This window comes from Acromyrmex echinatior, chromosome 16, assembly GCF_024713525.1.
Source record: "Acromyrmex echinatior isolate Ae372 chromosome 16, ASM2471352v2, whole genome shotgun sequence".
NCBI lineage: Eukaryota > Metazoa > Arthropoda > Insecta > Hymenoptera > Formicidae > Acromyrmex > Acromyrmex echinatior.
In genome coordinates this window covers 3,313,972-3,331,047 of record NC_141867.1, presented here as the reverse complement: position 1 = coordinate 3,331,047, position 17,076 = coordinate 3,313,972, and the positions used below count along the sequence as shown (strand labels likewise).

General features: G+C 29.6%; 1 protein-coding gene and 1 long non-coding RNA gene across 2 annotated transcripts; both read left to right on the top strand.

Moving 5' to 3' along the window:
• Nucleotides 1–1,753: 1,753 nt before the first annotated feature.
• Nucleotides 1,754–9,410, top strand: LOC147907059 (uncharacterized). Its single transcript, XR_015547772.1, has 2 exons — nt 1,754–7,363; nt 7,716–9,410. It is a non-coding gene; the product is annotated as an uncharacterized LOC147907059 (long non-coding RNA).
• Nucleotides 9,411–14,529: 5,119 nt separating this feature from the next.
• Coa7 (Cytochrome c oxidase assembly factor 7) lies at nt 14,530–16,634 on the top strand. Its single transcript, XM_087414830.1, has 3 exons — nt 14,530–14,734; nt 14,796–14,930; nt 15,686–16,634. The coding sequence occupies exons 1-3, from the start codon at nt 14,635–14,637 to the stop codon at nt 16,153–16,155; spliced, it is 705 nt and encodes a 234-aa protein (XP_087270956.1). The 5' UTR covers nt 14,530–14,634; the 3' UTR covers nt 16,156–16,634.
• Nucleotides 16,635–17,076: the final 442 nt, after the last annotated feature.

Here is a 17,076-nt window from a genome sequence, read left to right as displayed (position 1 = left end):
ATTCTTATTGAAGATTGTTTTATTCCAAGTGAAGTAATAGTAACTTTAATTCTCTGTCAAAATTATTATTCCACGAAAAAAATTAATGCATCAAATAAAAAATTAAATCCCAGATGTTACAATCTTAATCAAGATAAATCCTATTAAATTAGTAAAATAAAGAATACAGTCCATAATTACTTCTATAACTTTTTGCAATAACACTTGAATAGATAATATAATGCAATTATTGAATTGTATTCTTTATTTAATTTGGCATGGTATTTAAGTTAGTGTCAGTTGTTGATATCCAGTTACCAAATATGAAAATAAAACAAATTATATATAATTTTAAATATCATCGCATTTTCAACTCCCTTATATTTATCAAGACTTAAGAAAGAAGATTTTTTATTTGAAGAACATTTTTATTTGATGTATCAAAATTTGTAGTTTAATACGAAATAATTAACAAAATAAAATAAAATAATTAGAAACAAAAACAAATACATAAATAGCTAAATAACCAAAAAGGGGCCACTGTAATTTGTAATAGTTCATTTTTTATGAGGATGAGTTTATCCATAAAGAAAAGAGTACCGCCGATGAAGTCGTTGTCATATACTACATCTCAGTGCGCATAATATGATACCGTGTCTCATATAAGTTATTTGAATACAACTATAATCAATAATTATTTAAATAATTAAATATATTGAATACTTTCATTTTTTAAATAATAATTAAACAAAAGTGGAAACTTGATATCTGTATGAATGATCGAAAAATGATAACAATAAATAAAGTAGCAAATTCGGATGATGAGATAAGATAGAATAAATATTTATAATCGAATATATATTGTATATATTTATTTAGTATCATATATATTTATTTTAGAATATATATTTATATATATTTATAGAATATATATTTATATATATTTATAGAATATATATTTATAGAATATATATTTATACAGGGTGGGCCATCTATTGGTACGTTTTTGAATTTCGTCGTATGGCAACACCGAACGAGCTACAGACCCGAAATTTTGACAGTTTATTAGTCATACCGTCCGCGGCACGAAACAACATGTTTTCTCTTGAAGAGCGTTTTGAAATTTTAAAAACTTATTTTCAAAGTCAGTGCTGTGTCGCCGAAACTGTACGAATTTTGAAAAGAAATATGGGTCGTGATAGAGCACCCACCGAAGGAGCTATACGCAAATTGGTGAGGAAAGTTCGTGAGAAAGGGATGTTAGTGGATGACATTATATTACGACTGTTTTGAGTGAAATTGGCGCCGAGGTAGTCCAAAATGTCATTAATAATTGGGGTGACCGAATGGCATACTGTAAGGCCAGTAGAGGGAGCCACATGAACGAAATCGTTTTTCATTCTTGACGCGGATACTTTTAGCTTCACAACAAAAAAAAAATTAATAAAAAATATCAATGTATGCTCATTTGATCGCATTTTTAAAAACGTACCAATAGATGGCCCACCCTGTAGTTTTTTTTAAATATATAATATATATTAATATATTTATAGTCGCGTTTCTCGAGATTGAAAATCTCGTGAAATAAAGCCGGAGTAACAAGAGTGCACGATAGCGAGGAGGTAAGGCGACGTATCGGGTTTGCCGGTGCACTGAAAATCCCGAGAAATAAATCCGGAGTAACAGGAGCGCACGATAGCGAGGAGGTAAGAGGAGGTAAGAGGATATCCAACAACCTCCTCACTTATCCTGCTTTGCTAATACTTCAGGGGATTTTTCTAAGATTTTCGACGCCGAGAAGCTTGATTCTTGTCTATCTTACGATCCAAATTTATTAATTTTATCGATTTACAGTACTTTCATCATTTTTTTTAACTTTACATTTTTTTTAACTTTATTGATGCGTCAAATTCCTACTTTTGTTTAATTATTAATTAAAATATATTTATATTTTGCAAACAAAACTGGTAAATTTCTTACACATAGTAATGTGTTAATAACACATAAATCGTGTGTAATCGTGTTATTTTCAATAAGACTAATAGATCTTTAGGATCCCCTTAAGAAATATTTTTACGTAAGATATCTTCCGTCTTTAGAACGTCCTTTGAAGATCCATGCTGGGAAGCCTATAGAAAAGGGGACCACCGCATTATACGACATTGGAATCAGTGGGGATGATGGAGAGCCCATTATAAATTAATTTTTGCTTACTTAAAAATTTTCTTACTTCAAACAGAATATACTATAGTTAATTTCTGTGACAAGAACAAGATAATTTGCATTAAAAAACATTATTTCTATATGTATATACCACAAAATTAATGAACAATAACCAAATAAGTCGGATATTATGTTAAAATCAAATAAATAATAAAAAATTTTAATTATATATCCGTAGAATGTATGGAAATTGTTAAAAGTATGTATTCGGATCGAAATGTTAAGCCAGAGAGTCGAATTTCTCCGTTTCTCGGCGTCAGAAACTTCGTATAACTCAGAAGAATTATTATGAACGCAGAAAGTTATCAGAGGTATTCAGAACGACGGCGTCATCCCACTTTGTCGCCGCGTAACATCGCGGTCATTGGTCAATGGGCGGGAGCTTCTTGCCGCGAGGGGAACCTGCTAGCGCTCTTATTGGTTTACGCTTGGAAGCTATCCATGCGTTTCTTTCTGCCGTGAGGTGAGGCATAGTAAGTGGGATTCCACTGCTATGGCGACTTGGCGATCTCCTCTCTCCACATGCTTTCCTAGAATAGGCGCGATTTTCGAGCTTCTAACGAAACGCGCTCGTCAGTTCACGTTGCCACCTACTTCCTCTTAGTCCAATATACTTTTTTAGTTACTTTAACTTTTTTTCTGATCATTATTGAGGCTCTTTCCGACCATCGTTCGTTGAAATAAAATCTTCTTACAACTAATTGTAGCTTTTTAATAAATTTTTGGGAAATTAAGTTTTAATTCTTAAATGATGCATATTCAATCGTTTCATTATATCTGCTGTCTCATTATACGTACCTATATTTTAATATTGTCATTAAATTTTACTTATAGTTTTTAATAACTGTTGCGCATATTAGAACAACAACACCTAAATCATCAACGTTTTATTTTCAATCATTAACAACTATTTTATTTTCTGTAATGCATTTGTGTTTCAGAAATTTATTATTTCATTATTTCTGGTTACTTCTCTACCTTTTTAAAAAGGTAAAAAAAAGGCGTTAAGAAAACGTACTTCTCGAATAAAATCTAAGTCCAACTCAATTAATAATAGTTCTAATTTCTCTTCAAGGAAGAGCTTTCATTCTTATTGAAGATTGTTTTATTCCAAGCGAAGTAATAGTAACTTTAATTCTCTGTCAAAATTATTATTCCTCGAAAAAAATTAATGCATCAAATAAAAAATTAAATCCCAGATGTTACAATCTTAACTAATCAAGGTAAAGCCTATTAAATTAGTAAAATAAAGAATACAATCCATAATTACTCCTATAACTTTTTGTGATAATACTTCAATAGATAATATAATGCAATTATTGGATTGTACTCTTTATTTAAATTTTTCTTCATTTTTGGCATGGGATTTAACTTCGCGCCAATTGTTGATACCAAATCTTTTTTACAAATGACATAAAATAATGTGGAATTTATTGTAACTTGGCGCCAGCTTAGTATGATTTTTACATGTATGATTAGAATGATTTGAAATTTATGATCGGACAGCTAGTATGAGTAGCTAATTTGTTTTTTTACAAAATTGTTCACGTGAGGTGTTTCTGACATCCAAACATTACATCTCAATTTTAATATCTCCCTGATGATCTACAGATTAATAAGTAAAGATTAATAGTATTCAAAAAATCACAATCGCGTCAACCTTTTGTTAAAAATATTACTGGTTATTATGTACATTCCGTGTAATATAAAGTTATTATAAATTAATAATCGCTTATTATAATATAATTAATATTTCGACAGTTAAATATTCGACGCGCGACCTTAGGATTTGTTTGACGCAGGCAGGCGGATGGGGCGGTGCGTCGTACTTACGCTCACAGTCACCGCGCAATCATTCCATTACCAAAGCCCGTGCAGGCAAGAAGTCCAGCCATTCTTCTTCATATTTCTTTTCGAAATGTATTAGCGACAAGACAATAGAAAACGTACTTTACATTCCAAAAACTTATTACATTAAATAAGAAATAAGTCAGAAGTTTAAAATAATAAATTCTAAATAACTGCTTTACTTGTTTTATTCAAAATACATACATACATATTATAAATAAAATTGTTTTAAATACGATCGATACCTGACTGATACAACTTATTTAAAATGAAAAGTGTAAAATAAGTTATTATGTTCCGAAAACTTATTTAAAAATATATTCAAGAAATTAAGTAGTGTGTGTGTAGAGAAGAAGTTATTTGAAATAATAAATTCTAGATAACTCTTTTATCTTTTTTATATTAAAAAATATATATTTTAAGTTTATTTTTTAAATACGATCGAGCCCTGTATATTAGGATATTCGTAATTTGATTTTATGTTACATGAAACAAAATAAAATTCAATTAGTATTTCAGTAATTAATTTATCATATCAATTAATTTTTTCAAAACTTAACAATTTAATTTTAATGGCTCGTGTCATTTGACAATAGTCAGTATACTGGAATTATATCGTGGAACATTAAAGAACAAATTTGACATTTATTTTATAATTTCAAATATTTTACATCAATTAATGCGCTGATAAAAAGTGAGATAACAAGAAGTAAAAAGTGGTTTCTACTAGTACGATTTTTTTTTTTTACAAAATTGTTCACGTGAAGTGTTTTTGACATCCCAACATTGTATTTCAATTTTTAATATCTCCCTGATCTACAATAAAGATGAATAGTATTCAAAAGTAACAAAAAATCACAATGCGTCAATCAAAAAAATATTACGTACATTCCGTATAATACAAAGTTATTACAAATTAATAAACGCTTATGATAACATAATTATTATAACATAATTGAAATATTTAAAACTTGACAGATATTTCTGAGCTGTATATGTGCATAACGAATCTAAAGAATATAAAGAAATAAAACAACAACCGTATAATAAAGCTTATTTGGCGAAAAATATTAAAAACGTATCGAATAGATTATTTTACGTATTTTACATACGTTAATATTTCGATAGTTAGTTAGATGATCGGAATGCGGCCTTGGGGTTGTTTTGACGCAGAAGTGCGAAAGGACGAGCGACGCGCCATGTTTACGCTCAGTTATCACGCAGTCGTTCCATTACCGAGGCTCGTACAAGCAGGTAGATGTGCGCGTGCCGCTCTCATTATATTATTCTTTTTGTGTTAAGTAATCGCGACAAATGCTAAATAATGCGAAACGTACTTTATGAATACTCACAGTAACCACAGTATACGATTACTACTTCGCACGATTACTTAGCACAAAAATGATTGTCGATGAGATGACAATCATATATTCACAATCATATATTCAGTGAATAGAACAAATACCTCGGTTCATTCATTTGGAATTAAAACGAAAATTATTACTATTTCGTGACAATTACAGACAATAATTATGTATGTTTAACATAAAATTTTACGTCTTTATACTAGAATATAACTCTCAATTATATATTTCGATTATATATTTCGGTATTACACATAAGTTTTAAAAAAGCAACGTTAATAAAAATTCTCACGCAAATAACGGAATTTCCTTTTGCAACTAATATAGTTTCTGTAATCAATAATTTAATTAATTTCTGTTTTTAGTGCATCTTTCGTGTATAAGAAATTAAGCGTAACTAAGAATTTTTTTTTTTTTTTTGTTAATCTCTAGCTCATTCCATTGATTCTAATCTTGCAGATATCGTAATAAGAGATTTAGCCTTTTCATCTGCTGTGAATTTATTTCGCAATTGTGACGTATGCTTGATATTCATTTCTACAAGGTAACCGACATTTGTACAGTAACATAGAAAATAGTGTATTACATTTTTCAGATTACGTTTTCCCTCTTACGGGTACACCTTGTCGTGGTAAGAGGGCTCAGTACCCAAAGGATATTTACACGAAAAGAACGGTTTTTCTCAAGTTTCTAAAAATTTTTTGGATATATCTAGATAAATTTTTAGATATTGAGTGAAATCATTCTCTTCGTGTAAAAATCCAACGGGGAAGCTAACGTACCCTCGTCCGCCGATTAAATTGAAAGTGAACGAACCGCAGCCGGTTCGTCGCGTCGCGCGTTTGCTTCGGGAGTGCCGTCAAAGTTATCGGACTAATGGACTTTTAACAAAACCCATTCGAATGGCATTCTAGTTCGACGATGGAATTACATCTTCGACGTTTCGACAGGAAAGCGGAACTCTCATTGGGACGTTGCTTAAGTGGTCACGGTCACTGCAATGCTCTCACGCCAAGTGCCCGGGCACGAGGTGATGCCGGCCGCGTAATGTCACACGCTTCGTCATGGTGTTGTGTTCGCGCGGTTAGCAACTACGTGTTGCTGTCGGCTGATTGAGGAACACGCTCTGTCTGCCGACAAACGGTTCGGCCCTTAGCGGTAAGAAACAATCGATTGGCTCGGATTCGTCTCTGGACGTGTATTCTGTTATCCGAATTATGCAGTTGTTATGAGCACATAACGATTGCATAACGAGTTACAGAATTCTGCCCTGGTGGGTCGCTCAAAAAGGAGTTGTACAACTCTGGTCAGGGCGCTCATTTCTCTGCGTTTATCTATCAGCATCTAAATGATTCACGCGTTTAATATGATTCAGTCAGAGCCTAGCTCTAGTAGTCTTGTAAAAGGCTAGCTCGTGACGAGGGGTTGGAACCCATTTCTTGAATTGTCTAGATTGTTAGACAATCGGCGATGGTACCAACTTTACTCTTATTAGAGGAGCTTGTCACGTCTACCAGTCTCTTGGCATCGCTCGTGGTACAGCACCACTTGTGTCCCACTAGAACTAGCAGTTAGGGCGTATGACTGAGTCAATGTTAAATGTGATGTAAGGCGTAAACCAGAGGTGACGGACTCGATACGATCGATTTCGTCTTCTTTCGTGTGGGGCTTAACCCTTGTTTGGCGTTTACCGTGTGTTTTGCAAGTACTCGTCGACTTGTGGTGTTAATTCCACCGATCGAAATAGCAATCCTGTCATGGGTTTTGTAAACGTGGAGTGCCGCAGTGTCGCGCGAAAGACTTTATAAATGAATAGTCCGCGCGCGTTTATAGTGTATTATTCGCGAGTGTTTTTTACGCGAGTGTCCTGTGCGAGAGGATGTCAACCCGATTCTGAGAGGAGGAAGAGGTCTAGGAGAAGCATCGGGCACCGGCGGAGCAACCTTGCGGTAAATATCATTTTTTACTTATGTAAAATCAGTTTAAAATCAATCTTTCTTCTATTTATTCTGGAGTCGTTTATGTTACAATGATTTAAAAATGATAGTTAGAAAAAGGATTATTTTGAAATTATTTTGAAATTTCATATATACGAATTTTTAAGATCTGTTTTAAAAAACGTATAATTATTTTATAAACATAATCTAACTCAATGATGAATTGAAAAATTCGATGCTTATAAAAATTATACATTTTGAAAATTATAATGATTATTTTAAAAGAACTTTGCGTTTTTTTTTAAATATTGTTTGTGTTCTTTATAGTTTGTTATAATTTATATTTTATATTTTTATGTTACAGAATCATCGTAGCGACGTTGCAGATTTAACTCCGCTGTTGCGCGTCGGGTCGGTGAGTGACGAATTAATATTTTTATTGAGGTAACGGATGTGTGATAATTTTATTAATGTATTATACTCGTATATATCTATAAATGCATATATGCATTAATTTAACGAAAATATACGGATAAATATATAGCATACATCCGTTAATCTTAAAATGGATAAGTTAGAACAGATTAGGATAAACTTAATCCTGGATACCTTCTTATTGTTGAATATATTGTGCATGCACTGTTTTATAATGTCACGTTACACACACCCAGTTTGAGTTATTTCTACACTGAAAGAAAAGATTGGCTGCTGCAGCAAATTAGATGATAAAATATGGCACAGCATTTTTTAATTGGCTACAACAGCAATTTTTGCTTGCTGCAACCAATTTTTGTGCAATGTCGCAATGTCAGTATAGGATTTCGATTAATTAATGCAACCAAAAATTCGCTGCTGTAGCCGATTAAGAATGCTATGCTGTATTTTATCATTTAATTTGCTGTAGCTACCAATCTTTTCTTTCAATGTAATTATTCCTATATGTTGCCACTGCTCTTACACAACATCTCGTTAATTTAATTATAAGAATAAAGTAAAACTATTTATCTCAGGAAGATTATTTCATTTAGCTCAAATTTTATTTATTAATTGTAAATTTATACGTTAATGTATACGTAAACGCTTTGATACGAAGTAACTCAAGCTCGGTTTTACTAAGTAATTTAAGCTCAAAAATATAATAAAAAATAGGTTGTTTCTATGTCATGTTTTATGCAATATTAAATTACTCGGGGAAAAAATATTTTATATATAATTATGTAAAATTATATAAAATTATATATAATTTTATATATTTGTATATACATATTTTATACATAATTATATATAAAATTATACATATATACAATTATAATATATACAATTATATACAATTATATATAAAATATGTTCATTTATATAATAAAATGAAAAATAATAAAAGTTCACATGAGACTAATGTCCATTTATATACAATTATATAAAATTATACATATTTTTATATAATTTTATATAATTATATATAAAATACTCTTTCCTGGGAATACATCCTGACATACTTGGAAATAAAAATAAAAAAGAATAAAATATTCGTTTTTAAAATATATGAAATACATAAAATAAAAACATATAAAGTTTATATAAAATAATAGAATGAATGAAATTGTTATCTATAAATATTATAACATGGAAAAGCGTTTGTTACTGTGTAACAAACAAATATTATTTTATTAATTTTCCTATCTACCCTATTCCCAAATATTCATTCAGGATTAAGTTTTATACAAGTTGGTGCAGAAAAGCAGAAAAGCTACATACACATGTAGATGTATGTATAATGTGTACTATTTTTTTTTAATTCCTTCTATTGTTTTATACTTATTTTGTTGCATTGTTACTAATGAAATAACAATGAAAATTCTGATGTAACGCATATAATATCGATCTCGCTTTTATATAAGAGATATTTTATGGTTATTAATTATTATTGTTTATTTCAATGCACTGACTGTAGCCTGATCTTTTATCATTTATCCATATGTAGTAACTGGATTTTATACCAGTTAAAGTAGTAACATGATGTAAGATCCAAAATACATTTTATACCAAGAAATAGAAGAAATTTATCCCATAATTATTTTAAAATCATGTTTAGGATTTTGCATATTTAAAATATTTAATTTTGATATAATAAGTCATACAAAAAATTATTTTAATAGTGTACAATATACAATAAGGATATATTTATTGACGTGAGGAAAAATTATTCCTTTCGGATCTTACATCGTCCATCTGAATTTTTCATCTCCGCATGCTTTGAGATGAGATTCAGCAACGAATCGTTCGAATCGTTAAAAATACGTACATGCACCTTTGGAATTTTGTTGGATAGTAATCGATTTAGCAATTTTCTCTCATTTACTTTTACATTAAAGTTTTGTTGATTACATTATAAAGTTATATATAAGAAATTTAATTCAGTTTCATAATATTCGAACTCTTGAAATCAAAGCATTGTTGTCGTGTAGATTTTTCAATTAAATTTTGTTTTAATCGAGTAGTTATATTTTAATTTTTTAATAAATGCGAATAAACAATAATAATCGCGACATTTATTCGCGATTATATAATAAAGGAATTATTATTATTAATTATTATTGATAATTATCCATATTAATATTTAGTTCATTTCATTAATATTTGCCCCTTCGCGACGCGTTCGTGTTTCGCGCATCGAAAGCGTAAAATCTTTACGCTTATTGCCGGCGATGTTAGCCGGCAGCAAAAAGGAGTATTTCTCCTTGTTCGATTTCTGGAATATGAAACCAGAATATTGGCCAGGAACAACGAAAGGTGAGATCAAACTGGCCAGAAGAAAGAAGAGGATCTGTATATAAGGTAGGTTGGTGTGTAACACCAATCTAAATTTTTAAAAGGTAAATTGGAATATATTCGGGAGGGTAACTTACTCGCAAATTGCGAGTTCTTATATTTTTTGAATTATGGCTTATTTAAAACATAAAAAAACAACAAACAACAGAGCTAATGAGAGTCAACACAGATAATCAAGCGCAAGATTTTTGTAGATTTTTTTAATCTACACAAATTGCGCTTGATTATCTGCGCTGACTCTCATTAGTCCTTTATATTTGTTAATTTTTTTTGTATTTTAGATTGATTGAAAGCCAATTTTAATTATTACTCTTTATTACTTATTTATTATTAGTACATTGAAAATAAGGATTTGCTGTTACATCAAATTAGATGGTAAAATATAGTGTAGCATTTTGAATTGATTGCAGCAGCCAATTTTAGTATTAATCTATCGAAATCCTATACTGACATTGCGAACCAAAAATTTGCTGCTGCAACTAAAAATTGGCTGCTATAGCCAATTAAAAATGCTCTCCCATATTTTACCATCTAATTTGCTGCAGCAGCCAATTTTCTTTTTATCAGTGTATGATCGCCATTAATATAATCGCGATTCATCCCACTGAATTTATCAGCGATAGAACATTATTAGACATTGATTATATTCAGCGAAGAAAGTAACTTTGCAATCGTCGTAAAATTCTTTAACATGATTGAGGTTTAGACATTTAAAATCCATAAACAACCAAAGCAAGAAACAATCGTATTAAAGAATTTTACAACAATTGAAAAGCTACTTTCTCTGATAAAATTCTCTGCAGTCATTAACGTATTATATTCGCGGTTATTGCTCATTTATGAATTAATATAGGTAAACACTGATGGAAATAAGTATATCCGAATAGGCAAATAAATAAAAATACGGGTAGGTAGGATAATCAGTATGAATAGGTAGGAATGGTGTAGGTAGGACGATAAGTATAGACAGGCAGAAATAAACACATCATATGTACGTACTTGATAATTGGAAAGGAGGAATTAAAAATTGAATAAAATTTTTAATTATAATTTTAAGTTTTATTTAATTAGGGAAGATTGAAGTCAAAAGTAGCAAGGGTAAGTTGTAACACTTATATAAAAAAAACTTTATTAACAAAATATGCAAGTGTAAGGAAGAGACAGAAGTTTAATAAATATATTATAAACTTCTATCTCTTCCTTACGCTTTTGTATTTTGTTTATTACGTTTATATAAGTACAACTTACCCGTGTTACTTTTGATCCCAGTTTCTCCCATCAGAGCATCCCGTTCCAATTATCAAATAAAAATAAAAATAAAATAAATTAATTTCAAATTTTATTGATTTTTCAGCTACCTGAAATTAAATCCTTTTTTGTAAAATACTGTACGCGTCCAAATTATGTAATGCGTTATATTGTATATTATATATTGTATATTGTAATTAATTGTATTGTAAATAAATGTATGTACTTATAATTTTAAGTATGTATTGTAAAATTTATTGTAAACTATGTCCAGATAAATGTTATCGTATATACTTACTTTTGTAATTTGCCAACGATTACTAATAAGTTATTCATTTACTATATAATATATAGTATATTAAATATATACATATATCCGTATTGAATATGAATTTAATACAGATAGCATTTATTTTGTCGTAGTGAACCAAATTGTTGCATAATTTAAATGTAAATTATACGAAATCGGCGAAACATATAATAACAAAAATTGTTTATTAATTTAATAAGTTTAATAAATATTCAATTAAAAAAATTTTTTTTTATTGGATTTTATCTTAAATTAAGAAGTCATTAATAATTTTAAGGAACTTCTAATTAAAATTTTTATGTTAATATAATCGTCAATTTTTTTTCCGATTTATTAATGTACAAATTTATTAAAGAAGTCATGAAGATTGGAGCCAAGTTAAATATTAACTTTTTGCTTACTTTTTGACATTTACATTTTTAATATTATAAAAGTACAAGTATATTTTAGTAATCAATTTATTATATGCAAAGTCCTCATCGCTTCAATCAAAGTCCTTCGCGTCAATATATGTCAGTAATTGCGTGTTTTGTTCCGACGGAAAGTTGAAATTATTTTCATCATGGAGAGTTACTCCTCGTCGCTTTTTTGTGAAGTCCATTCGCGAAGTCTAGTTTGATATCTTCGGAGATTCTTATATAGGATCTTATACAGGATCAGAATTATCCCGAGTTTTCTCGTCTGCAGTTACTGGAAGACTAATAATCTTATTAATGAGTCAATGATAATTGCTATATATTTTAAAGCCAATATTCCGAAATTATAATTTAATGGTATATTTTAGCATACAATTTTTGACACTTTTTTGTTTTATTAAATGTTCTCCCACTAATAATAATGTTAGTAATAGTACTGTCTTAATAACAAATAAAATTTAGAATTATATGTGACTAATATAAATATATAATAATTATTTATTTAAATCTAAATTATTAAGTAAATTATTAAGTAAATTCAATTTTTATACAAACAATTTGCTTATTTTTCGATGATTGCTCTAATAAAAATGTGGTTACGAATGTGTATATTTAATTTTCTAACTGTTATTTTTAAAATCATTTTTAGGTATTGGACATCCCGCCATTCCAGAAAATTATTTACCATTAATTTTTGTGTATATTTTTTATGTAAAATACATGCAGGTATTATGAGATTATATTTAACAAATTTTAATATTTGTCGACTTAGATAATTTTTACCAAAGTATTTCATATTCTTTTAATAATGTATCGTGATTGTATGAATTCAATAAAAAATATATGGGTAGAAAAAATTCGAGATAAGTCGAATGGGTATCCTCATATTAGCGGGATATTAATAATTAAAATTTTTGAAGAATACTGAAAAGTAAGGAATTGTTAAATTTTATAATAAATTTTTCAGTATATATATATATATATATAAATGTTCCTTAAAATCCCGTTATTATCGGGTTCGATTTATCTCGAACAGTTGGTACCCGAGAAAATTTTGTACCCATACATATAAAAAATTACAATAACGCATGTATTTTATTATTAAATATATTCCTTTGTAACCACTAATCCATAAGGAAATTATTCTATCCATTTATTTTTAATAAGAAATGATTTTTAGTGTGGCAGAACATACTTTCTCGCAAATTTTAATATTATATTGATGAAATAATAAAAATGGTACTAGTAATTGACATGCTTTCAAAATTATTAATTACTACCGTAAGTGGTCTGGAAGATTCGGGATTCACATTCTCCTGTAACAAGATCATTGGTGTTTAACGAATTGCTTAACTTTTCTTTGCGATTGGATCTTATGAATTTGACGTAGAATCGAAATACATTGAGTTCGCTCTCCACTATGAAGATTAATCTTTTTTGTATCGGTTACTAACGCGCACACTATAAGGCAGATTGATCTTGATATGTCATCAAAGGATTGAGATTATCTTGAACGCGATGAAAGTAAATATATTAATGACTTTTAATCATTATATTAATAAGTTGTCGCTAATTAATCATTAATATGAGTATATCAGTAAATATGATCTAATAATTGTTAGTATTTGTTTTCGCGTTTTTAAATATTTTATTAAACATTGGTTTAGAAAAATTTGTGTTATCGTATGTATTTTCGACGTTTTCGTATAATCCCGTATTACTAATTTGTTAATTATGCTCCTATATTATCATTTTTATTATATTTTGAACAGCATTTATAATTGTATATTATATTGTAAGCAATTATTATAATTGTATTTGTGAATTGTATAAAAGATTACAATAAAAGATAATATTAAAAAAGTTATTGCAATATAATTAGTAAATACAAAAAAATAATTTAGACATAAAAATAAAAAAATAAATTAAAAATATACTTACCTGCAAAAACGAGCTACTAAATTTATTAGTGACCTGTTTTTTTTTTACGGGTGAGTATACTTACAAAGAAAAGAGGACCGCTGATAAAATTGGCGGGGGTGGCGGAGGGCCTCTAGCTCGTTTTTGCTAAATTAAACCTTAATTTAATGATATATTGATTGGAGAAGTTTGTATTCAAAGACTGTATAATTAAAATTGCTACTGCGGTTATAAATTTTGGAATATACTTATATACTAGTAATTATGTTTGGTAAAGACATGCTATATTTGGTTTGATATTTCTGATTTCTTCTTTCAATGATCATTTTTACATGTTTTTATTTGACAAGTACTCATTTTGATCCTTCGAGATGACATTTCAAAATTACCGCGGCATAAATGTTTAAATGGCCTCATTTAGAATCTGCGCAGAATCATACGAAATTTGTCTCGATAACGAACACACTTGACTTTCTTCTTTTTTTCCTTCCACTATCGAATTCCATATATGGTGGATACCTTCTTATCGTACGATTGCAGGTACGACGCGAAGTAAAAAGATGGCATATAATTTGAAGAATGAGGAGGAAGTGAATGAGTACTTGAAGAATCTTCACATAGAATATCAATTCGGCTGTTACAGCGAGAAAAATCCGGAGGGTGAGTAAAGCTAGAGTCTAACCTCACGATTAAGAAAAATAATCTTTTGCTCCGAAAACAGTATGCCACTTGTTGGGCAATTTTTACGAAGCGATAAAAGTGGATACGGACAAAGCTGCTTCGTTATACAAGACGACCTGCGATCAATATAATTACGCCAGAAGCTGTGCGAAATTCGGCGATTTTAAAGTGATCGGTGAGTTTACCGAGAGAGGAGTATGAGGTATTCTAGCAGACGCTCGCTATGTTAGTTATAAACACTTCTGGTAGATGTCAGGAGCATTTATTATAGCGCAGACTTCGAATCTTTCAAATATAATTTCTGTCTATTTTTATCAAAGTAGATTAATTTTAATCTCAATTTAATAATCTACAATTTTCTATCTTTTCCTAGTTAAAAAATAAAAAAAAAATGAAGAGTAAGTTGAACCTGGATTAAAGTTAATCTATTATAGCAGAGTTCGAATTTTGAAGGGCATTGTGATTTTATATATTTAGATTTCCAATAAGATTGACTTTATTCTTGGTTCAATTTACTCCTATCTTTTTCTAATTCTAAGACTTCTAAGAATTGTAAAAAAATAAACAGTAAGATAAATGGAGGTTGAAGTTAATTTTACGTTGATGCATCCAGGCCTTTATATATGTCCACTTCTATCAATGTAGATTCACTTTAATCGTAGTTTGATTTATTCTTTATTTTTCATAATTCTTAGAACTTAGAAGAAGATAAGAAATAAATAATGTAAGTTATAATTAAATTATATAAGAAGTTAAGCTTATTAGTAAAAGTGGACAGTAATATTATAAGATTCCATCCAATTAATGAAGAGATCGTATAGTGAAACCATAGATTTGAAATAAAAATTGAAATTAATTTTAAATTTAAAATCCAATTACAAATATCGCTCCAAATCTAATTATTTTAGAATTAATTCCCTTTTAACATAGGAAAAGGGTGCGAGAAGGACATACCGACAGCATACAAGTATTTATCAAAAAGCTGCGAACTCAATGACGAATATGGGTGTCTACATGCTGGTGTTCTGGGAACATCTAAATCCGACGTCGGAGAAAAAGACAGAGCCACCCAGATTCATGCAGGTGCCAAGTATCTGAAGAAAGCCTGCGACATGTACAACTTGGACAAGGCCTGTTTTTATCTATCGGGTATTTATCTAGGAGGTTTAGAGAACTTCATCGAGAAAAATTACAAAGAGGCATACAAGCTATCATTGAAGAGTTGCGAGCTCGGCAATCCGTACGCTTGTGCGAATCTGTCGCAGATGCATTCGCGCGGAGAAGGCGCGCAGAAGAATCCTGAGCTTGCTGCAACCTTCAAAAAACGCGCCACTGAATTGTACGAGGAACTAACACGAACACAGCAGGAATTAAAATTCCATCAGGGCATAGATCCATAACGTTTAACTTAACGATATGTATTAGATATGATTGATTGATAGATTCATTCGTTTTTTTTTTTTTTTTAGTTTCTACAATTGTGAAACGAAAGATTAGGTATTTTTGACAATGAAAACATTTCGCATTACGTGTTTAACTGCAGTCTGCACGTTTAACACGCTGCTTTACGTATTTGAATCATCATGAATTGCATAAATTATTTATAATTGTTTAATATAATTTATTAAATATAATATAATAGAGAAGGAGAATTATTGAATGGAAAATGAGCAATCATATTTTTTTTTTCAATCGGTAATTTATTATTCATTATTCTCGACATAATCGTCATCGATTTAATCTTAAATATTCCTAGTGCGAATTGTTAACTTATTCTATATTATAAATATATTATATAATTGTTTACAATTGTCTCATTTGATAACGCTATTCCTGATTGTACATATTGAATTCTACGAATTAAATATGCGAAAATGAACTCACGAGTATTTAAAGAATCACGAACAGGATTCCCCGCACATATGCGATAAAGATAAAGAAAAATAAAAACAAGAAATTATAAAATTCACTGAAAAATACTAAGTATCAAGCATCGTCTGAATAGTCTTTGCGCTTAATTGTGTTGAAAAAAAAGCAAAAATTTTAATTTAGAATGAGTTAAAATAAAATATGTTGAATATTTTTGTTTCAAATTTGGCTATACAATATTAACATTAATAAATTGTTTAACATCAACAGAATTGCTATTCTAAGTCAGCAATATTACGGTAGAAAGTGAAGATCATATGTCATACAGATATGGAAAGTTTTCACGCTTTACACTCGCGTTTAGAAACGCGAGTTGTCGTGCAAAACTAAACTGATGCGAGCACTTGTCTATGATCGAAGGCATTCAGATAAATGTAGCTGGATGTCCTCGA

Coding starts and splice junctions, on each gene's coding strand:
- Coa7 (XM_087414830.1), top strand. CDS start 14,635: ATGGCATATAATTTGAAGAATGAGGAGGAAGTGAATGAGTACTTGAAG. Junction 14,735..14,795: donor CAGCGAGAAAAATCCGGAGG/GTGAGTAAAGCT, acceptor CTCCGAAAACAG/TATGCCACTTGTTGGGCAAT. Junction 14,931..15,685: donor CGGCGATTTTAAAGTGATCG/GTGAGTTTACCG, acceptor CTTTTAACATAG/GAAAAGGGTGCGAGAAGGAC.